At 38.7% G+C, this 25708-nt stretch overlaps 2 protein-coding genes across 2 annotated transcripts in view; one reads left to right on the plus strand and one right to left on the minus strand.

The window, feature by feature from the left end:
- Positions 1-1262: 1262 nt before the first annotated feature.
- On the minus strand, positions 1263-7502 carry PRRG4 (proline rich and Gla domain 4; the record flags this gene model as incomplete). The annotated part of the gene is made up of 5 exons (XM_080345290.1): positions 1263-1503; positions 2204-2339; positions 2977-3025; positions 4210-4373; positions 7397-7502. The coding sequence occupies 5 exons, from the start codon at positions 7500-7502 to the stop codon at positions 1263-1265; spliced, it is 696 nt and encodes a 231-aa protein (XP_080201416.1).
- Positions 7503-8523: 1021 nt separating this feature from the next.
- The window catches only part of CCDC73 (coiled-coil domain containing 73), a gene marked incomplete at both ends in the record, with an annotated part of 79553 nt that continues 62368 nt past the window's right edge, over positions 8524-25708 (plus strand). Inside the window, 2 exons of the mRNA XM_080345291.1 lie at positions 8524-8624; positions 20642-20756. Coding sequence (XP_080201417.1) covers positions 8524-8624; positions 20642-20756 — 216 coding nt within the window. The remainder of the gene's footprint in view (positions 8625-20641; positions 20757-25708) is intronic.

Raw genomic sequence — 25708 nt, forward strand, 5'->3', positions numbered from 1 at the left:
ACAGTCCAGTGTCCATTGATATGATCTGGGTTGTATGTATTTTTCAAAGGGCAAGACCTCCCTGTGTAGAATTTTAAATGAACTCACTTTATATTCCAAGATTTTGAGTATTTTCTTCTTTAGAAAAGCATTTACAGATTAAAAATCTCATAGTAATGTTCTACATCTTAATAGCACTGCAGGTTCTAGCACGTTAAAAAAACATAAAATGCAATGAAATGCCACATAGACATACTCAATCTTTATAATATAAACTGCATTTTAGGTACCAAATTAAAATACCATTTGCTGCTGACAGTGTGGGTCAAATGGGAGTTGGGGGGGGCGGAATTTGTTGCTTATTAAAAAACTTTGCTGCATGTGTTCAACTATGTGTTTTATTCGACATAATTTTCTCACCCAGCAGGGCAATAAATACTTGTGCAATGTGCTTCTGTGGGGTCATTTGACCTTTGATTTCACAAGATAAATGTCTCTCAACACTCAAAAGTTTTAAACTGCAAGAGAAACATCATCTGTAAAACCTGGGTACTTTTTTAACACAGGACAAATCTCTAGCTATTTGCTTAGCATCGCCAACCCATAGTATTCGTTCAGCACTAAATACCCGGTCAAAGCAAATGTCAAAACCATTTGATAAAAGTATATTTTGTCTGAAGGCGTAATGTGCAATGCAATTAACAGTTCTTTTTCACCCAAAACTATAATCACAAAAATACAACACATTGAGTAGTGTGTTAACCAGCAGTGTCCAAAACAAATGAGTGTAATCCAGAAGTGGTAATACATACACATTTGAAAGATCAAACAATGACATTTTCATACTCAAATCTAATACTAGAATGAATAAAAAATTCACACACCACCGAAGTGAACATATCAAACAACAAAGCAGACTTATAGTGGTTTAAAGTATTCATAGTCACAAAACCCAGTGTTAATAAGACCAATTAAAATACTGTTCCTTTTAAAGAAAAGAAAAGCTATTAATGAAACATCAATAATATGGCTCAAAGTGCATATGGAAGCGGGTGGCAGTACGAGATGTACTCTTCACAAATTCACTCCTCTTAGTGTGATAACCCTGTGCAAAGAACAGTCCTGCAGCCTCTGCAACAGGTCACCTCTCCTCCCAAATGGGATATTCAGTTGTTCCTAGTTGTGCTGAAGATCCTCCACGTTTTGCTAAATTGTCTTGCAATATGCAAGGTAGCACACTTTCTTTTTAAAAAAAAGCATGTTTCAGTAATTCCCCCATCACCTCAAGAGGAGGTTTGTGACGAAGGGGCAGGAAGTGACATTGACTTTCTAAACACCCGTGGCCCTTTTGGGGGCCCTGGATAAGGGGGTGGTGGCAGGTCGTGGTGTCCATCTGAAGTAACTGCTTGCTCGTAAGTTGGTAGTCCTGAATCATCAGTTCTCGGGGGAAGGGGGTTTAAGGAAAATTCTTCGTGCCTTCTGAAGATGCTGGATGAACTTTGTCTTCTTACGTAATCCAAGTACCTAAACAAAAGTTAACAGCATTGCATCAGCCTCTGTTTTAAATGGAAGAAAGAATAAGCCTTATTTGTTGAAAAGAAAACCAAAAATCCAACAAACCCCACTAATGCAGAAAGAAACCACCACACAACAAAACCCACTTGTTTTCAATGATCATAAAGACCAGAAGCCAAATAATCTCTCAAATAAACCACTTGGTAAGAATAGCTCAGTAACGTGAAATTTAGAGGGAAAAGGAAGCACCGAATCCACTTTTATTCAAGTTTAGGATAAAAGAACAAGAGGCTAGAGAATTGGTAGAGAAGCATTTCCTCCAACTTCATTTCACATCTGAGGTGACTACATGCCATGAACAGCATACACCCTACTTCAAAGAGTTAACAGAATGTGTTGGACTTCCCATTGCAGCCCTAACCTATCAAAATGATTTGGAACAAAGAACCTACACAAAAACAACCTAAAAAAACCCCTCAAAGGTACATCAGCCATGCAAGCATTGGTTTACATTTTTGTGTTGTTAATAACTTCAGCCCAACTGCTGCTAGTGCGCACCCAACTTTGCTTCTGGGAAAGGAAGAACTAGAACACCCACTGGATTCTCTGAGAATACAGTTAGACCAATGCACAGTGGTTTTTAAATTCCACTCTTAAGTGAGAGTTTGTTTTGGCGTTTATTTTGTTTTAAGCAGTGAAAATTCCTTACCCTGGTGGTTGCCTTGATTTGCATCTACTTTTGCAGCAGTAGAAGATAATCAGTACGATTATAACTAACAGTACTCCAGCAGTAACGAGACTGATGAGAAGTCCTGTGACGTTAATCTTCTGTAGTGCCTCATCACCTAAAGATACAACATTGGTTGTTTTCTTTATGCATTCCTTCCATCTACATAGTATACAGTACACATTGTGAAATATTAATTTTGCTGTGCTAGAAGGCTGTTCTTTTCCACAGATGTCTAAAGTCTCTTTTCTGCACATAAAGCTGTTGCGATGTCTGTCTTCTGATGCCTTCCAAACATTACTTCATGTATTTGTGGCTCTGATCAGGCTGTACATATTTCTTTAAGTCATACTGACCATTTTTTAATAAAACACCTGGTGTTAGATTACTCTGAACCTGAATCAGACTGTTATGTTACTGTTAAAGGAATGGGGGGAATGAAGAGTGACACAAACAAAACCAAACCCCAGGAAGCAGCCAAATTTTACTGATTGTCTAACAAATAATTGGACAAATGGATAACAAAATTCATGTTGTTTTTACCTACAGATTTATAATGGATCCCACTGTAAGACACTTCAGTAAATGTTTTATTGTGTCAAATCATGCCATATACTTGCACAGTTCACCGTGAATTTCAGTAAAACGATCAATTCTGATTTTGTTAACTGAATGCATGGAGTATTTTTAAGAATGTACTATTATAGCAAACACAGAATCGTGCAATATAAGAAAAGAATAAAAAGATTACTTACCTATTTTTATTTTGGGGCCTTTAGTTGAATAGTCTTTCCAAAAATCCATCTAAAGAAACACAAAGGATCAGATTTATATAAGATATAGAATTGGCAGGCTTATAGACAAGTTTTTGTCATCTGGTACTGTGGGCAAAATTTAACAATGGCATAAAGAGAAGCATCTCCTGCTCACTGAAGGATTTATGGTTATCCCTCCATATTTTTCTCATATATTGAAGTTTGCATTAAAATTACAATTTCACAGAGAAGAAAATGCCAGCTGGTGATAAAGTGCATTTTTTTTCCTGCCTGACTAGAGAAGTTCGCATATATTCTGACACTAAAAATGCTTACAATTAATCTTTGTAAATCCTTACAGAAGAAAAATAACAAGGCAAAGTTCTTGAGAATCAGACATTTGCATGGACAGTATTTGAATTCATATCAGCTAGAAAAATCATGGGATTCATTTAAGAAAAAAACTTTTATGTTGCATGACTGTTATGCATTACATGTGTTTAGCTGTAATTTCTGCTTTTGCCACCCAGCAAAAGACTCCATCAAGATTCTGATTTAACTCTTCCACCTTTTTCTTAGGAAGACGCTGGTAATGGCAAATTAATATGTCCACCTTCAGAATAAAGTGTATTCCTTGCTCCTTCTGCAGGTTAGCACAGAGCACACCTAAAATCAAAGAGATTCTTGCTGTGAGCAGGAAGAGCCAGTCTTCAGATGATCATCACATTCCATTATTGGACTGAATGGTTTTTTATGTATTTTTCTTCTTTTTTATAGCTGTATATAGTAACGATTTAGAAGATAATGCTATAGGAATACTTGGCAATAGCTGAACTGCGGATTTGCTCTGTGCTCCTCTAAACCTCTTTGGAATGATGCAAGGACACGATCAGCCAATTGAGACAGAGGGGATGTGGAACACATTCACACTGGACGCTGAGGTTATTAAAGATTCTGAAAACATACAGGTATATTCACAAGCAGTATGTCTGCAGTTTCATTTATATCTGTTTGCAGAATTGGAGCCCTTATCTAACATCTTTAAAACGATACTACGTATTCTGGTGAACTCACCATGTAGCTAAAGCAATAACCCCATCTAATTGAGGCCTGTACTTTTACAGTAAAATAAGCAAGTATCTTAAGTGTTGTTTGCAGAAGCGCTACAGTATTTAGGTAATGATTTTGTCAATAACTTCCTTTCAGTATATTAGATTCAGTTTGAACAGTTACCGTTTTATCAGGGTCTTCAAAGATTTCTCTGGCTTCTTCATAATTGCACAGCTCCTCAAGGCATTCTCTTTCCAGATTATCTGCCGTGAATGCTTCAAAATCAAATCTGTTATTCAAAAGATGCCGTCCAATGAATAAATTGGCCTCCTTTTCTGATGTGAACACTAATAAAAAAAAAAAGTTGATTAAAACAAATTAGGAAAGCTAAATTTGATATTTTTAAAGGGTGGTTAATATCCTAAAGGAGCACATTGAGACCTCTTCTTCCCCTGGCGTCTCTCAAATACATACAGGAAAAAGAAACATCAAAGTTTCCTCCTAAAATGTCGTATTTGCTGCTAACCCTTCTAACTACACAATGCAAAACAAACATTTTCCTTTCTCATAAAGCATTTCAGCTATTCCTTACACTGGCCAAGAGAATTTGATTCTCATGACAGCTGTTGTGCAAGCTTTGGTATTATCCCTCTGGGACGTGGGCATCAGTTTTTCACTGGAGCTCTTAGGAACAAAGTAACGGTCACATAAAGCAGAAATTCAGTCAGAGGCAAACCCAGAAAGACACTGACCTACTGAAGGATGAGGCAAGGGGGGGGAAAAGGGGTTAAAAACCAACCAAGCTCTTCTAAAGAATCCTCAATATACATTTATCAATATTCTGGTATCCATTGGTTCCAATTTTTTTTTTTTGATGGAATTTGGATTTAAAATCATTTTACATTTTCCTCCTTTCACAGTTGTGGCAGCAAATTTTACGCCAAGGCTGGCATATTGCAAAGTTTATTCGTTTTAAATTAGTCCACGATAGGAGTTTTATTGACAACAGGCACTTCTGAAGACATTGAATTCTTTTCCTTCTTTTGTGCTTACTACATGCTCCATGAGGCCTCATGGAGTAAGTTGTGAGGTGAGATTCCAGAAGGGTTAGTGAAATTATAGAAGGCCTTGGGATACAGGAATGCATTTTCTCACCAGGCATTTTCCACAGTCAAGTCTTAGCGTGCTCTTGCTACAGCTCCTTCAAGAAAAAAAAATACCTTTATATGACAAAATTAGTGTTCTGGTTTTGTTTCCAGTGAAAGCCTGATCTGTACTCCAAGAAATTCAGACTATTTGGTTAAGCAAAATGACTAGAGGATTATTTTTGCAAGTGTAATGCAGAAACAGCATTGTTGTATACCAAGCCAGGCAGCTAAAAAAAGAGATGAGATGCAGAATAAAGTTACTCAATTACAAATTAACTCTGTGTTCTTGTTAGCTTGTTTGGCTAGATTATCGCATCATTCAGGATTTTTTACTGTAATAGCTACTGTTAGATCTTGCAATAGTATCTCAAAATGGTTTGCTCTCTGAAAACTAAGAGAACTGCAGTGTAACTTGCATATAGGTTATGTCTTTAATATTATAGTATATTGAAGGAATATTACTGTATATATTTATAATATTAGAGGATATATTGGACCCACATGTGTGTACACACATTTGTGTGGGAAGGGAAATCTGTTATTCTAAAGTAATGGTAAGAGAATCTAAGCTTAAAATATTTATGCTATATCTAAGAGTAACCCGAGATAAGGACTTAATTCAAAAAGAAAGAAATAAATGAACAAACAAATAAACACCAAACCCACAAGTGGAAAGAGAAAATAATTCTATGGAAAAAAATATTATCAGTATTTTGTTCAGTGGAAATCATGAGGATACCTTCAATCTTCTGGACAGGGATCTTCAGTATTGTTCACTACTGTTTCGTTCCGTACCATGCAAGCAGTATTAGCTATCCTTCTCAATTAGTTTAGGTAAGAATTGATAAATTTTAATTAAGGTTGCCTGCACAGGCAAGCTGCCTGGAGCCTAGGACCCTAATTCCCTGTCACACATATTCCCTTTCTCTTTCAAAGAGTGTCTATCCATTTATCTGCGCTTTTTTCACTTTGTATGATAGGATGTAGTCAAAGTACACTTATCTCCACCTCCAATTAACATAATATTTGGAGAATGAAACAGATGGATTTGAATTCTGTCCTGTATGTGAGGAAACTGAATGCAGTCCTGCAGTCCTTAGGCCATGGTTCAACAAAATGATAAACCAAATTTTAGGATGCCTCGGATTTCTTTAAATATGTATCTACACAATGTGCTCAATAAAGTAACTCTGCTGGTAAGAGATGTTCAGAAAATGGTGAAGGGGTGACCTCTCCACGCACGTACCCCGTTTTTTGGCAGCTGTTCTACTTGCTAAATTACTGAAGAGTTGGGCCCTTCTCTCTCCAGCTCTGTCTTTCAAGAAGGGTGATCTGGGCCTGCTATCAGCAGCGGGTTCTGTGCTGTGCACTCACAGGGAAGGGGTTGCCTGGCAGCGCAATGTTTTATGCCCCAAACCAGGACGGATTTTAATGAATAACCTATCTGAAGCATTTTTCTGCCAGCCGTGTTTCCTGCTCAACACACTGCCCTGAAGGAGCCTCCCGCTCACTGTGGTGACTTTTCTAAGTCTGTCTTAAGGTTTCAGCCACTCCTTATCCACTGAGGAGACTGGACAGCTAAGTCACAAATGCCTTTTTGAAGCCCTGATGCTTAAATGTTCAGCGTTACACAGCTTAGCATCGTAGTGCTTGAGTCTTTTGGGGGAACTTCATTTGGTTTCACCTCAGTTCCTCTCCACTTCCCTCCCTCCAAAGAGAAGAACTGCAATAGCAGCACTGTATTTGTCTTTCAAGATGTTTTAAAGGGGATCTGGTGATGAGAAAAAACACCCATCTCAAAAAAAACCCAAGCAATTAAATCCTTTCAAATGCAAAGCAATTTTAGATACACAGATAAAATTGTGATGTGTTCTAATAGTACCCAAGCAGTGCCCTCTAAATACAGATTTCAAGCTTTTGGAATCTTGATGTTATTTGGAGTATTCTGCTTATAAAAGTGACAATAAGCTTTGAGACTTGGAGAAAGCTCAGTTGTCCCAATCTGCACTTATTACTGGATCTGATGAATACTTAATATAGACATCCAAGTCAATTATCTTTCATTTCAGCAAAAGATATTCAAATATTCTAAAATTAAACATAAAATGGCTTAATAAAAAAGCCCAAACCCCACACAACTATTCACATACCTAAAAAAGATTTCTCAGCAGAAGCAAAGTTAGATACAGTTTTGGAAAGTATAAAACCATGTTAAAAGTTACCGTCTTTCCATTCAGGTTGCTTCAGGTTACTTAGTCCCCCTGCGCAGTGAGGAAACGCAAAGATCATCCCATGTAGTTGACACAGCAGCACCAAAACCGCAAACATGGCGTGGTATCTGTCAGGCAGAAACTAACCCGAGTTAGGAGAAAAATGACAACGCAACCTTCCGAAAGTGTCCCCGATGACCCCTGAGTGAATCCTACAAATGAAGTCATCCAACGCAAGCACCTACACGCAGCGCCAGGCTGATGGTTCCCTAGAAGAAAAACGCGGATCCAAACTGGTCCTGCGTGTCTATCAGTAAGTTTCCGTTGCATAAGAGCCGCACATGTCACCGGGCGATCCCTCCTGCTCCGCTCGGCTCTGCCGGGGCTGAGCGCGGTGGTTTGGGGATTTAACGGGGGAAGGCGGCACACGGGGGCTGCAGGGACCCTCCCAAACTGCCCACAGCAGGTTCTAAGAGTTCCCCGGCGCAAACAGAAATCATTTTGTCAGGAGAAAGCCGTTGCCAACCTCCTCCCGGGGAGAGCCTGCATGCTCCCACCTAGACAGCTGTAGAAATTAAGAATTCTGGATTCTTCCGAGGGTCCGACGCAGGGAAAAGCCACGCTCGCTGCCTGGAGCTGAGCCGTGCGGCGACCACCCGAGGGCACCCGCGACACCGACGGCACAGTGGCCCCTTCTCCCCGCCGGGACCTTCCCTCAGGGGTTCCCCAGTTCGTCCCCAGCCCGCCCGTGGGGGAGGCAGAGCGCCCGGCCGCCGGGCCCAGGCGCGCAGGTTGCGGGGCAGCGGGAGGCGTCGGCCGGGAAGCGCCCCCCGTCCCGGTGGAGAGAAGGGGCGCCGGGACCCGCTTCCCGCCGCACAGCCCTACCTGCCCTGGCGGAGCTCCGGCGGCGACCCGAGGCGAGCGGCTGGCGGGGCAGCCTCTGCCGGGGCTGCGGCGGCACTTCCTGGAAAGGGCGCGGCGGAGTCACGGGGCTGCACCTGGGCTGCACCGGGCCGCCCCCGCCCGCCCGTCCTGCCCGGGCTTCGCACCTCCGCGGGCCGGGGGCGGAACCGCCCCTGGAGCCTGAGGGAAAAGGGGTCGGTGGGAGCGGCGGGAAAGCCGGATAGGGAGCCCGGGCGATGGCGGTAGCGCTGGGGCTTTTCCAGGCACCGGCTGGGGCTTCATTTGCAAGCACCTGGCTGTCTCCTCAGCTCACCCCCGGGAGCCCTCTGAGGACAAGGTAGCAGTCTTTTCGTCTTCTGTGAGCATATTTTGCTGCTAAAACCGGCTTTTAAAATTTTTTATTATTTTTTTGTTTTCTCCTGTGGTAATCACAAGGCTGACAACCTGGTCTGGCTTTTTATTTCCCAAAAGTTAAGCCCCTGTTCTGCAGAACCTGCAGAGAGGGGGTTCCTCCCTGAAGGGGGTGAGATAGGGTGCTTTTTAATCAGCTGCTTATCCACAAGCAGTTACTTACATAACAGCAAATTAGTATTTTGTGTCCACCAAGCTTTGCTAGCCAGGCAGCTAATCACTGCAGGAAAAGGACCAGAATAAGTTTTACACGTGTGAAAATAACTTTGGTGGCGAAGTAAAGACAAAACTTAATCTGAACTTTAGCCATAAAGGCTGGAGAGTGGCAGACGTGGCTCCTTGAAGCTCATGAGGTCTCTACTAGCTCACACCTGCCCTGGGGCCTCTTTCACCCTCCTGCCCAGAGCAGAGGAGCAGCTGGGCATGGAGGCTGGTTCTAGCACCTGGGTCTGTGGTGGTTTTGGGTTCTCCAAAAGACATGAGAGAATTTAGTACTTTATGCTTACTTTAAGAGTATTTTCCCAAACTGTATGTGGTGCTTAGGAGGACAAGAGACTTGATAAGTCTTTCTAAAGGTAAGGTTGAAAGTGCAGTTAACACAGTGTGCTGGTAACATTAAATACATGAAGAATTTTGGGATGGATTGGGTTAAAAACTGGACACTAAAGAAGCTCTTGAAACACCCGAGTGGAACAATTTTGCTACCAGGAAATCCAGGGACTGAGGGCGATTGGTGTCTATGCTAGAATATCTCCTGTAGTGTCTCTGGATTGTATTGTATTTAGGTGCTGAAGTGACTCATATATACAGAAATAGGAAAGAGTAGAATGAGGGTATTGGATAACACTGTTGGAAGTGATCAGGTATTCTCTGGAGAAAAACAGAAACTTCTGATGCGTGAAATAAGGAGGAACTGCTTTGGAGGAGTGATGGCTGTGGTTAAATATTTACTTAATGACATCACACACTGCAGTTAAGAGGTACTTGCTGAATATGTAACTTATGAGCTGGGCCGGCTCTGATGCTTTTTTAGCTGCTGGATATCTCAATGGAAAATTTTGTAGTGTGATTATGTATGTGCTTGTAACACAGTGGAGGACTAAGATAACAATATTGTATAAGAAAAGAGCAATACTGATTGTTTATTATCTAGATAATACTGAGGAGACAGGAATACTTAGTTGTTGCATGTTGGGAAACAAGAGAAATTGCCATTATTTTGTAAAGGTCCTTACAGCTTCCTCCTGTGTACTTCTACTCAGCCCTTACCTGAGTTCCAACATGACTATGTCTGTGAGAGTGGTGTCAACCAGCGAAATAGCTGCTGAGAGCTACAGCGCAAGGGCATGAATGCACATCATCTCTGTGGTGTGAGTAAAATACCTGCATGTGTGTGTGGAAGCTTTTTATGTGTCAGAACAACAACATTGTATGAGGAACCTCAGTTATACAAGTAACAGGTATTTCTCTGTTATGCCACTGTTGTATGTCGTTAAGAGAGAGGGAAAAAGATTTTAGAATTGCTTATGTGTGTCATCTGGTGAGTGGACCAAGAAACAATCAGCTCCATCCGAACTCTCTGCTGCGACCTCATCCCTGCTCTGAAGGTGGAGGAGCAATGCCATAGAACTCTGGTGGGAAAGGCCCTCAGATCTTTAACACTCAACAACAGTTACTTGGATGTTTTTGCCAGTGTGGGTCTTGGGAGAACATGTGTGTTCTGTCTGTGTGTGCACTGGTACTTCTGTGTGTGTGGTGGAGGTTTTTCAAAACCACGGCACACAAAACATAAACAGTATAGATTATTTATTGTTGAGATGTAACAAGAAAAGATTAAGTTCTTATATGTTGGAAAGGGTAGTCTTTCATTTGGAAAAACCACTAATTTTCTCCTATGTGCTCCTCACTGAGCTCAGCTTATGTTCCCGTGTGCCCATCTTTGTGATCCTGAGTAATAATGTATCCATTTGTAATAGCATGTAAATTACAGACGTATACATCCAACTAATGAAGTTTGTTATTGTTAGTATACTAATCTTTAAGGAAAAGTTACTCAACTAAAAATGCTTACGGAGGGTCAGTAAAAGCCTTGCAAGGCTGAATTTCACATATACTTGTCTCTGTATTTGATATTTGAAAGGGAATGGAAATGTTACCAATACTGATGGGGAAGCAAACACCCACTTTGGTTTCAGTAATAGGCCCAGTGCTCCCAGTTGATGAGTGCTGTCAGCTCCCACCGAGGATGCTGCTCATCTAGTAGGATTAAAATTCTCTGCTGTCAGTTGCTCAAAGTATTTTTACATGCAGCCAATTTTAAAAAGTCAGAACTCTTCTTTTTTTTTTTTTTGTCATTGAGAAGGCTGGTGTGTTGTGGGATCTGTACGTACGTGTCCTGATGTGAGAATTCCAGGAAATGGTCTGTTGAAAAATGTCAATGTAAATTGCTTCATTTAAAACAATGCGCTCCCAAATATACGCAAGGTAAAAGAATTATTAATGTCAAAACCTTCTAGTAGTGTGATGAAAACTTGCTTGTGGTGTTTCTTGATACAATTTTATCTTGTTTTGGTGAGCTACTTTTTGACTAGCAAAATCATCCTGTTTAGTTTTGATATTTAAGGTACCAAGGCAGGAATGAAAACTGTTGGTGTGAAGGGGGAAGAAAACTCATCTGTGTACAAATATTTGAAGGAAGGATGTAAAGGAGATGGAGCCAGGCTTTCCTCAGTGGTGCCCAGTGACAGGGCAAGAGGCAACGGGCACAAACTGAAATGCAGGAGGTTCCTCCTGAACATAAGGAAACCTTCTCGTACTGTGGGTGTGACCGAGAACCAGCACAGGTTGCCCAGGGAAGTTGTGGAGTCTCCATCCTTGGAGATGTTCAAAAGCCAGCTGGGCAACTGGCTGGAGGTGGCCCAGCTTGGGGGTGAGTGGGGCTGGTGGACCAGACGAGCGACCTCCAGGGGTCCCTTCCATTCTCAACCATCCCATGATACCGTCTGCTTCTAGTAGAGCAAAAGCCCGGATGTTTCAAGCTCATCTCAGCTTTCTAAGATCTGGGGTTAACATTTAGCTCCTTATCTATTTCTGTTGCATCATCTTTTTTGTCTCACTAACACATTTCTCTGTACAGTTGTTTTCTTGGACTTACTTCTTGTGCACACCAGAGGGAGCTCTTGGGTGGCCTTACAGCTTCCTCTTACAGCTCTGCTTTCATTCATAATTGTGAATGTTCCTGCTGAGAATGTGTTATCAAAGTACACAAGACAAAGCTGTATGAAATATGGCTCGAAAAGCCTTCATTTTCTAACAAAATCGAGCTTTTGGTTTATTTGTAGGTGAAGTAATGTAGTACCAGATTGACAGCTTTGGCTGTGTGTTAATTTTGCTCAGCTGCAGCAGAAATGCCGGCTTTGGACATGCATAAATGCAATGGATATTGATGTTTGTTATACTTGGCATTTATTCTGGTAGCTGTGCAGATATATTTGTTAACTTTGCTGCTGTGATACAGTCACTTTCTATTTGGTGGGTATTTGGTTGATCCACAAGGAACTTGGTGGTTGTTGTGGGAGGGTTGCTTGAAGACTTAAGGTGAGAAAGGGGTTTTTAAGAATTTTTCTTTAGACATGTAATCTTAAAAATTTGATATATTTCTCCTGATGTGTATAAGCCAACTCTAAATGGGTAAGGTGCTTATTTTAGGTGCTTTTATCCAAGCAGACATAATTCTTGTCATGGTTGATAATAGAACAAATTTTTACTGTTTTTCATTATTACAAATTTTATAGACAGTGGCCTTAACCTGGAGTTTGGTTGATGGTGTTTTGTTTTGTGGGGTTTTTTTTGTTTGTTTGTTTGAGGTTTTTGTTTGTTTGCTTGTTTGGTTTGGGGATTTTTTGTTTTTATATTTTGTTTTGTTTTGTTTTCCCCTTCATATTGTAATTTGCCATTCTTTTTATGTTGACTACCATTTCCAGAAAGTGGTCTAGCACATTACAGCCAGAAAAAGAGCAAAGTGATTTTTATTGCATTTGAGGAAGCAGTTGGTGAGAGGTATCAGGTTTTCAGTCCAAATGAGAGAAAACCAGTGCAGGTCTGTAGATGGTGCAGTTATTCGTTGCTACAGTCTAAAGCCTGGTTCTGAAGATATTTATAGACTACACAGGAGCAAAGATTTTTCTGAAAATGTTGTTAAGATCAGTGATGACAAACTGCCCAAATAGTCTCTCTTCCTAAGAAAATGTGCAGAAAATTTAAGTCATGTACAAAGAGACACCCATTGAGGAGTTCTGGTACAAATTCTTTTTGCTTTGTGGACCCCAAAACTCCGCTTTGTTTCCAACAGAATAGTTGTGGTGACCACATCTCGGGTGTGTGTACAACTCTTGACATTTACAACAGCATGCATGAGGCAATTAAAATAGCACTACTGATAAAAGCCTATCACACTTGAAACTTCGATAAATGTTGCACTATTGGAAGGGGCTCCACTCTGTGCTGTTTTCATTATGAGGTGGATCATAGATATTTTGTTTTTTTCCCTAAATAAGAGAATTTTGGTGATAGCTCCTTTGATAGTTTCACCATTGACTTGTTTCCTCGGGTAGCTGAGATCTTGTCTGCTACTTTATTTTTATGCAGACTCCCCCTTGTTCTGCTTCTTTAAGTTCTCCTAATAAGGGGAGACAGAGTTGAAGTTTGTTTTTACTTCTCTGTGCATTAATGCTAAGTTTTTTCTCTGGGCAAAGAATGCATCTTATTTTATTAAGGTTAACATGTTAATGAAGATGCTGTGTGCACTCAGCCTTTTTAAACAAGTTACTACCAAACAGTAAATTATCTGAGCAAGTAAAGAACTTGTTTTGCTGCTTCTTCTTAGTTGTGTTTTGCAACTTCATAGCTGGCAGTTTGGAAAGAGAAGAGCTATTTCAGTGGAATGGATTGGACAGGTTGGTTGAATCATGATGTGTGAATGCTTTTGAGACAGTCTTGCTTTTGTTTGATGTAAACTTTGCATATCTAATTCCTACACTCTGTGCACCTGTAATTAAGATACTATTTGTTTGACCAACCAGACAAGAACTTCCTAGTAAGGAGATCAGCTATAATTTCCCCCCATTGTGTAATTACTTACTTGTATTTCATTCTTTCTTCTTCTCTTACAATAAGAATAATCTCAAAAGAATTCACCAGAATTCTATTAACAGAAGTGAAGGTGGAGCCTATAAAAAGGGGGTGACTTGAGGAACTTCTGCAAAGATGAGTCACCATTGACCATGTAGGGCTGTTTCCATCTTTGGTGTTTAACTTAGGGAATAATTTTGTGGGTTGTTGTTGTTTTTTGGGTTTTTTTGAACCTAGAAAATGAATGGAAAAATATTACAAGCTTTTAAATCAAATTTTCAGGTTGAAAATAATAAGTTCTAAGTGATTATTTAGACAATCCCCTTAAAGGTCATTGTTCTTGAAGGATTACAAAGGTAGTTCGACTCTCTGCATTCATGGATTATTATTTTTTTAATCCAACAGTTACAGATCTTACAAAATGGAGAAATTGGTGGCTTTTGCTTGGAATTTAGTGGTGGAGGTTGGACTTTGCAGTTTCAGGAAGAATTGTCTTATGACTTATTTCTTAGATTTTTCTTTAACGAAGAATACAGTAACTCACGAAAGATGGTAGAAGTTACAAAGTCGGCCATTTAAGTTTAAAACCTAGAAAAGAAGAAATGAAAATAACCTGTGTCTATTGATATAGTTTTGTACATGATTACTTATTTGTGCAGGGAGACAGGCCCCATAAAATAGCCTGGACTTTTAATTGTCATTAAACGAGGGATGAGAAACAATCTGCTGTTTAATGCATCTGACGCACTTGAGGAAAATTAAGTTGTAGGAGACTCTGTCATTAATTTTCTTACTCTTTTCAGCCTTTACACAAAAAACACATGAAGGACTTGATGCTTCTAAAGGACTGACAAGTCTAACTTTCCTTATTAGCTCTGGGATTCCACTGTGGTATTTTTCTGTTCCTTCCAGAGCTCATGTTTGGCCAAAGCACATTGTTTGCTAAGGCCTCTAGTCTTCAGCTGAACATCCCGGGAGATGCAAAAGTCACTGTCGCCATCAGTAGGTTTTATACACTGTTTAAACATCCAAGTTCTCTAGAAAAGTGTTTGACTTATTTTTTGAGTAGGAAAGGTGTTAGATAAAATGTTTGTTTATGCAATATCAGGCTAAATAAGAATACTGTTGGCACTTTGAGGTGGTTAACTTTGCATAAAAGAGTACTAAAGAATGTAAATAAAGGGATCTAATGATGCAATGATGCAAGTACACCGTGTGAAATACACACACAATGCAAACAGATATGAAAACACTGAATGCATAGGAAGTACAATGAGTAACTTTTGAGATGTCTTGTAATTTCCTCTAAGGACCAATGCACACATGGAGATCTCTAGACACCTCAAGGTACTTTGCCTCATTCTTCAAACTAAGTGGACGATGCTTTTGAAAACGATGGTTTCTTGTTAGAGCAATCAAACCCCCCCATTTTTTGATGCTTATGTCTATATGTATGACAGCATAGACACTTAGGGGCATGTCGCAAGCTGCAAGAACATGGATACAAAAATAATACAGTCACAGTGTGATGAAATGAAGACTAAAAATACGCTATTTAACTAATACTACAAAAATTTCTTTATGAAACTGTTTTCTGATATTCTTTTCTATAGACAGCATTATTATACTGGGTTTATATGATCCTTTTTCTTTTTCTTCAATATTTTTATAACATCAGAAAATGAACCAAACCAAATAACTATGTGCTACCATCCTGATTTGAAAATGTCTGTTTAGGATTAATTTAGAGAATTCTTTCAACCAAAAAGCATCTGTGGATATTTATCACTTTAATAAAGATATATTCAATTAATTTTGAAAACTAGAGTAGAAAATTAATTTCCCTCCCACAGACTTAATGAAGAAATAAAGAAACTAATTTTCCATTGCTGTTAAAGGGGTAATCCACTCCTTCACATATTAAGAAATTAATGTAACACGTCCAGTCAGCCAAAGAGTCCCTGATTCTTCCCCTCCCCCCCAATCTCTTACACCAGCTTATTTTCAATAATGCAATTATGAAAACAAAATTAAAAGAGACTTAAGTCTTTTTATGTCTTTCAGATGTCAGTTTGTGCTAATCTTAGGTCTGATGCTGATCCAAATGAAATTATCCATTGAATTTGGTGGTACTTGCTAGTTTTGGTTTCCTTTAAACAATGACAAAAAACCTATATTAAAAAAAAAAAAGCAAGCAACAAAACCCCCACAAAATAAAGAAAAACCACAAAAAAAACCCAAAACAAAACCAAAAATCCACAACTAAGCACCCCACACCATTTTTCAAAACTGCCAGAAAAAATGTTAAGGAAGAATTGTGGCTGTTTTTTATACAGCTTTGTAGCATTTGTAGGGGTTTATGTGGTCAAAAAAATCATCCTCTTTATTTGAGCAAAATACAGAAGAAAGATATTTCTTTATTTAAAAATTATTTTGAATCTGATACCATTTTTTTATGCCGTTTTTATATGAGCAGACTTTTATAACTGAAAAAATCACATCAACAAGTTATTTTAAGGTATTGGAAATGGGTATTTGAGAAATGCTCAGAATTACACTACTATAAATTATTTTTTGTCGTAGGGCAGACTTTATTTTACATATATCAGCAACGTGATTTGTTTTTATTATTTAAAGAGCGCACCCTGCATGAGTGAGGCCATAACCGACAGTGCACTCAGTGTGAGCGCAGTTTATGTCCTTAATGTAAGGAAGGAAACTATGAGGTTGTGTTAATGTCCCTTTAAGGAGACAGTTCAGATTAAAAAAAAAAAGTGGGAGGGTAAAGCTCAGATTAAGGTTTTGAAACTTGTTATTTGTAGCAGACATTTTTGGGGTTTAATCTTCTGTTTAGGTGCGGAGTGTTCAGCAAAGCAGTTGGTTGTGTGCGTAACTTTAATTTGTGAATAGGACCACTGACAGTGAAAAGCTGAAGTGTAAGTGTACATTTAATGGATTTCTTGATCAGAGCTGCTTCTGCATCAAGCAGAAGAACTGAGCTTTATTTGCCCTCGCTGGTTGCTTGGTCTGTGTGAATATGGCATAATTTGGAAAACGGGGAGATGTCCAGAGCAAGAAGAAAATACAGCTGTTCTAAGGACAAAGGACATCTAACATATAAAGCTTTTTGGAAAGACTTGAGACCGCAGAATCTGAAAGGATTTAAAAATCAAAGAATGTTTGCAGCATGTCCAGCAAACCCACCAGCCCCTTGTGCAGAAGTACTTGGATCTCTGGGGGGTGGCAGTTTTGGAAGAAACCTCGTGATTTAGGGTGCTTGGCCATAGGTACTGCTGAACTCCTTCAGGGGTCCCAAATAGCACGTTTTCCCATCCTGGGACTGTGCCCTGCCAATAAGAGTTGGTCTGAATAGTATAAGGATAAGTTTGTACATAAGGAACCTAAACAGCCACCCACCACACAACACAAATTGATGTAACCGCGATTATTATTTTCTAGAAATACAATTTATGGAATCATAGAATCGTTTTGTTTGGAAAAGACCTTTAAGATCACCAAGTCCAACTGTCAACCTAACACTGTCCAGTCTACCTCTAAACCATGTCCCTAAGAACCTCTGCTAAATAACTGTCACATTACTATCTTATAAAATATTTCAAATTAATAGTAATATTGTCAGTTCTAAGTATAAATTAATTGAATTTGGGTCAAGTCTAGCAGTAGCATCTGCTGAGAGAGAAAAGGCATTTATTGAAGCACAGCAATTGATTGGCATGTTTTATTATCAAGTATACATCATGTTTTAAAAACGTGTATGGGACCTAAAGTAGGTATTTACAATAAAAATGGGTGCAGATTGAGATGACATTTGAAGATATCAGTTATACAGAGGCTTCATTACGAGTAAGATATTGCTGATAGAGTAAGTTACAGTGCAAGAATATTTTTAAAAATAAATTCCACGTTTCTTGAAAAAGAGATTTTTCTGAAGTATGAAGTTATATGATTAACAGTATCAGAATTCCTAGTGAAAACCATTAGAGCAATGACAAAGGTTTGCTTAGTATGTTAATCTACTTAGGCTGCCAAAAGTATTTCAAAGGTTGGAGTGCTGTGCTGAATCTCCAGCACCGTGATTTCCAACAGCTGCCACAGCCAAGAGGAACTAATCTGGTGCTCATTAGTGGAAATGTCTAAATGAACTTCAGTATGAAGCTCAGCCCTCCACTCTGTCCATGTTTTAGCTTCCAACTGTGGCCTTGACAGGAATAAATCTCATATTACTGGTGACAGTCCAAATTATGTCCCCATCTAGTAGATCTCGATTACATATTTCAAAACTTCTGTGAATAATGCTTTCTGAATTGTACTTTGGAAAATGTTACATTTACACATATCATTGTTTCAAATAAATATTTTAGTTTGTGCCAAGTAAATCATAGGATTTTGGGCGGGAAAAAGCAACTCATTCCACAGTGACTATGTTATCTTTCCATAAAATGCGATTTATGTGTAACATTAAATATACATGACTATTTGCTAGGAACTTTATTGAAAGGCACTTGCACTATACAATTTACAGATATGATGCTTTCATGGAAGGTCATGATGATGTTGAAGGAAGTAATCCAGGTGAAATGCAAACAGTCTTGAGTAAAAAAAAAAAGTCTTTTGTACATTTATATTTGAATTTTAGCATAGAGAGGAAAATAAGTGGAAAAAAATTACTATATTACTTTCAGATCTGTGTTTTGTTTTCTTCTTAGATGGAACATATATTTCTGCAGGTCACTTAGATTGTTCTGTTCTCCTTATCCAGGAAATGAAATAGTTACTGGAAGCCTGTTTATTTCTCTTGTTGATTATCCCATTTCTTTTTGCATCTCCCCAGTGTGATCAAGCAAAATTAACAGACCCCCATAGCCAGTTATTAGGTGACTTCAGCTCACGTTCCAAGTTAAATGTAAGTCCTTGATAAGTTCCTGCATACCTTTTCATTATAGTGTTTATTTTCAAGTTATACTGCTATTATGATTTGCCTGAGCTGTATGGCTTTCTTTCCCCTTTTTTGCTCCTATATATCTACATCTTACATGCAACAGTTCAGCATTGATTTATGAATGATATGAAGATAAATATAAAAATGAATGTTTAGTTTTGCAGAGAATTACTCGGTTGGCGAAGTCACAGACAGACACAATGGTTACTGCACGAGTAACAAATAAGAGCTTATAATTTTGAAGCTGTTCTTCATGAACCTCTTTGAAATGTTGTGGTGATTCTTTAAACAGAGCTATAATAAAAGAATTTACTGGATATAGTATCTTCAGTTTTAATTCTCTTACTGTTTTGTATGAAAATTGCAAAGAAGAGTTGGACAACACATTTTGTATTATCTGATCTTTAATCAAGTTGTATTAACATACTGTTCTTGTTGTGGTATGTGGCTCTTTTTTATCTTTAAGTCAGTGGGAATGAGAGCAGGATTGAGTTCTAAATACATAAGATTTTGTACTTGAAGGTCAAACTAAGTATTTGCGTAAAATACAGGGTCAATGTTACTGAAAGGTGAAAATCCACTGGCAGATCTTTCTGAAGAGATAATATATTCCCATTGTATATCTCCAGTAGTCATCCAGCAATCCTCAAAGCACCGTGAAGACCTATGGGGACAACACAATCTCAACTAACGCTGCTCACCTGCTCCATTAGCTTAAGCCCTGTATGTATTAGCTGAGGATTTTTGTTTTAATATGTCTGTAAAGATCTATTTGTGATATATAGAAAACCCAGCTCTCCAGCTCATGAGCATGACAATGGTGGTACCCAGTGAGGTTAATGAGGATTTACTTGATTAGAGATTCATCATTACAAGGCTCAGGTAGTGTCTGGAGGGTCTGTGTCATGGCAGGTTTCCAGTGTTACTGGAATTGTGCTTCCTAAGAATATTATGAGGAAGCTGCCTAGCCAATAAAACAACATTTTTTGGTAAGAAAATATTAAGAGTATAGTTCTGAGAATCATGATTCTTTTCATCTTTTTTATTTTTTTTAAAACCAAAGATATTTCAGGTATTCCATTTGAAAAATATATATATACCAACTTGAGCGGTTTAGAAATGTTGATTTTGATATAAAGTATTTACTTCATGTGCGTTCTAACAAAGCCGGGCAATATACCTCCCAAAAGTCAAATTGCCTTCTCTTTGGTTTTGTGGATGCTTTAAATAGCAGTTAAATAACACTGTTTAAGCGAAGTCAAGTAGAGAAATAGAACTTATTGTGTGTGGGGAAAACCAAACCAAAACACAAAAAAACCCCCAACCAAACAAAACAACAACAAGCCAAACAAAAACCCCAAACAAACAAAAAAACGATCAAACAAACAAACCAACAAACAAGAGAACTAAAATCCTGTTTGGAGAAAAGGGGTACAAACTTAAGGCAAAGTACTCATATGCTTCAGAACTACATAGTGGGGTATAGAAGTTAAGAAAAAAAGTACCAGATAACGCCTTTGAAAAAATGAATTATCTTATGCTCCCATTCACTTCAAAAGTGAATTTATACATGATGTCTCAAGTGGGCAGATTTAGGGGTGTATTAACTGCGTTTCTGTACTTAGTGTTACAAGTGTTTGAAGCCTAAAGCCGGGAAGGCCCTGAGGGTCAGGGCTCCTCTCCCGCCTTCCCGGAGGGCAGCTCGGTGTGAGGGCTGTGGCAGCCGAGGGCTGGAAGTGCAGCTCCCTTCTGGAGGGGTTTATGTTTCAGATGGGAAAGTGTTAAGCATCCTACTCTTATGCACTGCTGATAAAATGACATCAACTATATTATCAAATTAACTGTCTTATAAGCGTGCGCTCCCCCTCCCCGTTCCGCCCTGAGGAGGGGGCGGCTGTTGGCGGGAAGGCGCTGCCGCGGAGGGAAGGGGCGCAGGGGGCTGCCCTGGCTCGCTGCCCGGAGAACCAGGTAAATGTGGGGTGAGTTCAGTGCTGCCTGCCCGGTGTGCTGTGTGGGGACTGTTCTGCTAGAGAAAAACCTGCCCTTGCACTGGTAGAGGTGGGGAAACACGGTTTCAAAAAGCAGTTTTCCAGCTGGGCCTAGGAGGCCATGGTGCTGCTAATAGTCTTTGTTTAGGCAATGCCCCTCCATACTCTGGAATTACGTCTCTAATTACGTCTCTAGCCAGGCCTCTTACCTCTCGGTATAAGAACAGTCTTGCCATGCTACAGTTCTGTGAGGAAAACACATTAATAGGTGCAACTTTTCTGTCAGCGCCACCTTTTCCAAGTCTAGTTCTGTACCCAAATGGACAAAGAAGAGTACATGAGAGTTTCTCCTTTTCCTGTGTGTCTCCTTGCACTTTCCTTGACACCCTCAGTTTATTTGATGCCCCTTGCATTGCTTGTGTCTGAGTTCATGTGTTTCAGCCTGCAGGTAACTACAGAGACGTGTTTCTGGCTTGGAACCAGGGTGTTTTTTCTGCTTTACTTTCCTTCGACACTCTAGTGCCACTTGCTTGTTACTATACCCATGGCGATAATTTTTAGCCAAAAAAATAACTAAACATGTAGCCTACAGCAGAGTGCTTCAAGTTGCAAGATTTGTCCTTGGTAGGAAAGTTTAATTTTAATCTTTCACTTAAGAATTTGTACAAATATTTAAAACATCTGTATTTACTGAGCATTTCTAGTAAAATATCAGTCACATTGTCTCTCATGTTCATGGTAAAGGCTAACATGAAAAAAGCTCTTAAAAATACTGTCTTCAGTATATTTATGTGTCATATTACAAGTGTTGCTATTTCTTATGCCTTTTGCATTCAAGTTTTTATCACTGTGCCATGTCATTATGGTCCTCTAAGTCACCTTTACAGAAACATCATGCATTCTGTCTTCTGTCCTGCAAAAACCCTGTGCCTATTAGACTGGGTACTCAAAGATGGGGAAGAACATCCACCTGTTTTCTGCAGTCTCTGCTGCTCTGGAGTTTTGGGGATGCTGTGGTGTGAGGAGGAGACAGAAAACTGTGTCCTGGAACACTGTGGAGGCTCCTTGGCTTCTCCTGCTGTTCCTGACCTCTTGCAGGAGCTGTTCCAAACCTGGTGCTGCACAGACATCCATACGGTAACCTATAGCAGGATGCACATCTATAGGATTAGGAAATTGTTCTAATGATGAGACAGGATTTTTTTTTTTTTTTCACTAATATTGACATTATCTGGGATGCTCAGGCAGAAAATAAACAATTTTCTTATTTTATTATGCCCCATTGAGATAATTTCTCTCCTTTTGATGCTTTACCACAGGCATTCCAAAATATTTAGCAATAATGTTCGTGTAAGTTGTGTTGAGGAATGGTTTGTAGAGGGAAAAGTACTACTTCTTGTCAGACACATTTTAAAGAAAAGAGAAGAAAAAACCCCACAAACCAGCATTCAGGCAAATCAGTTCTTTCTGAATATAAAATAGATATTTCCTAAATGTTGGAAAAAAAATAAATGTCAGTAGTGCCTGAACTTGCTGACAGAGGAGATTGTTTGCTCCTGCTGCTGCTGTGTCCCTAATCTTTTGGATTAGATTTAGCCAAGAGAGCAATTTATTCCCTGTAATGAGACTGTCATGTAAGAAACACTCCACAGTGCAACGTGGTTCTGAATGATGCTTCCATAGCAGACAGCCTTCTTTAATTGATAAAACTATATTTCACAGATCTTTAGATCTCTCACATGTGGGTATGGCTTTCTTCAATACATTCTTCAGTCTAAACCTATTTAATGTTTATATTATTTTGGACTGATCCCTTCCTTGATGGTGCTGAGTGTATGCTTGGTATAGTTATATCACATCTATAACTACAAATAAGTAGCAGCTACCACATTGGAAATCTACCTGAATACATGTGCTCTATTTGCAGAAAGCGAGTGATATTGCAAATGAGTTCTGAGAATTGCAGTTCCCTCTTGCTTTGCACTGCCAGGGCACCTCTATTGGACGAGGAAGTTATTTGAAGCTTTCGTGGCTTCTAATATCTCAGTCCTTGCATGAACATGTTTTTAGGAAGCCATTTAATGTTTATTCCATGGCTTTAGCTGTGATTGTGGTTCATGAAATACGAGGACAGCACAGTTCTTTAGCTTGTCAAGTAGGTGGCAGTGTGGTGTTTAAAACGAATGGAAACCGCTTTTCGGCTCACTAAACGACCGCTAGGTTTTTCTGCAGCTGTAAAATTTGAGTAAACCCGAGTTCTATTAATCTCTCAAACAGTTAATGTCTTTATACTAATAGGTAAAAGGATGCTGACCAAATCTTGAAAAATGATGGGATTGAAAGGTTAGGGAGAAGGAGACTTTAATTCCACATACAAATGAGTTGTAGGTAGATATGCATTTTTATAGTCTTTAATTAGAGTGCAACTGCCTTATGTTTTCCTCTTTCCTTAGTTTGAACTGAAATTAAGTTTGTTGTTTTTTTTTTTTTCCCTGCTCATTTCTTAATAATCTTTTTTTCCTTGTGGTTGAAAAAAAATCCTCTATGATCTGTCTTCTTACCATAATATTGTCATCTAAAATACAGATACAATATGCCATGTAGTTATTATTACAGAAGGAAAGGATCCTGAAAATGTATTTCTGTGTGTGTTAGACCTACTAACCAACTTCTATGATATGGAAACTTTAAATCACTTTTTTCCTTTTTTGAAAATGCCTGAGCTGGCTAGCTTGTGAAAGGTTATATATTTTCATTAAAAGAATTCCACTTACCAAAGGAATCCTCTTGTACTGGGGGGAAAAAAGTGATCCCAAGCAATGTAGTGCTTAGACAAGCAGTTCTGATCTCTTAGACTTCATCCAGAAATCAACAGGTAGCTAATACAGACTATGAAGTAACTGACAAAATGTGCTTGAAAATGTCACCCTTCAAGTTACATTTGCTACAGCTCTGCATTTGATGGAGTAATCTTTACTGGATTATGGTCTAAAAAGCTGCATTGGAGCACTGTGATAATTGGAACAGCTATTTTCCCGTTCAAATCAAGTACTGCAGATGGAATTAAAAGACTCTCAGAGGGACTTTCCCAAATGCTTTCTGGGTCATCAGTTTGGTCTTCTCAGGAATGTGTTGTTCAGCTTTGCGCTTTTTTGTTTCCTTTGGTTGTCATACGATGAGAACACATATAGCACGCTTAGCTGTTATATTTATCTGTACTCCCTAAAGTGGTTTCGTTAACATATTGAAACAGAGTTGGGAGTGCTGGGTTATACAGAATAGCACATAAAATCTTTAGTCAAATGAGAAAAATGAAACAGACAACCCAGACCTATTCTTGACCAAGAAAACCTGAGGGTTCTAACAGTGCTTTTCCCACAGTTTTTTTTTAAAATGAAATTTCTGGAGGAGATAAATCACCAACCAGATTGTCTTAGCTTACTAGTATCTAATAAGGGTTTTTTCAGCAAAGCTTCTAAGACATGTTTTTAAGGACAATTGTGCTTTATTAAGGAGGAAAATTGGTCTCCCTCCCACAAATGACACAATACTTTCCTGGGGTTTGACAAAGGTAACGTTAGAACAAGTGTACAGCTTCCAGAAGGAAAATCTTTACACTCATCTTCAATTTAAACAAGTGCCATTGAATTTAGGCCAGAAGCTTCTAATACCATAGATAAGGACACCTTGATGTGACTAGGCTATTTTTTTTTATTTGGAAAATAACATAAAATAGCAGATTCCCAAATCCATTCCTTAAATAAAATGTGCTCACTTGTGGGGTATCTACTATATGGAAAATGTTATTTTAAGTTTTCAGCTTTTAGGGCAGCAAAGAACAACATCTTTGCTTTCTTTTGTAACAGGCTATATGTTATATTCACTGTCTGTTTCATAATTTCTATCATGACTCCTCTAGACAATTCTGTCCTGTTTTTTTAAGGTAAACCAGTAAAAGTGTCACCTCTAATTTTAGGAAAGAGACTGAAAAAGGGTGGGTAGAGTTGATATATAACAAAGTATTATTAATCTATCAGTAAAGAGAGAGAGAATGTTATCCAGAAAAGCCTTGAAGAAGCTGTCTAGTTCCACCAGTCTTCAAAGGTGTATTGTCAAAACATAAATTGTGTGCTGATGGCGATGTTTTACTGGACTTTTACACTATAAAAAGCAACACATGATCCAAATTAGTGCTTGGGGCTAATTTAAAAATCCTGCAGTTGCAAGGTCAAGGAGAAGAATTGCTGTTCCCTCTCATTCAGTAGCAGTTACCACTGGACTTCTGTGTGTTATTGATGAACTAGTGAGGTAGAAGGAGCCTTTGCCTGACCTGGGACAGGTGATCTTATATTAAGTGTATGTTCACCCAGCTTAGAGTTATGTGATTTATACGAACAAAAAGATTCTATGAAATTTTAGTATAAATATTTATTTAGAATTAAAATTAGTATAAAGTAGTCCTTTAAAATAAATACTTTGTATTGACAATACTACGTGATTTATTGTAAAATTCCAATAAATATACAATCTTCTGATTGCAAAGCCACAAGGCTGTCCCATCCTACCTCTAAATGATTTTTGATTTCAGGTATCACGACTACAAAACCACAAATGTTAGATTCTTATTTTCTTCTGGATTTGAGCCTTATGAAAGAGTTGGGGTTTTGATATTCTAGTTTCCAGAAGAACATAATTTGTAAATTAAAACCAATATACTGGTGTATTCATTGTAGCTTTTAGAAACCAGTTGTCTTACAAGGTTGGCAACACACTTTTGAAAACTGAAATGTTTGACATTTTTTGAAAATCAATTAACTTTTAAAACTTTAGAAGACTCTGGAGGAAATACTTTTTTGGTATGATACTACAATGATTTTTAGATCATCATGATAACAGATTACAATGAATAGATGCAGTTAATATTTTTAACAG

This window comes from Nesoenas mayeri (genome assembly GCF_963082525.1).
Source record: "Nesoenas mayeri genome assembly, chromosome: 5".
Lineage (NCBI taxonomy): Eukaryota > Metazoa > Chordata > Aves > Columbiformes > Columbidae > Nesoenas > Nesoenas mayeri.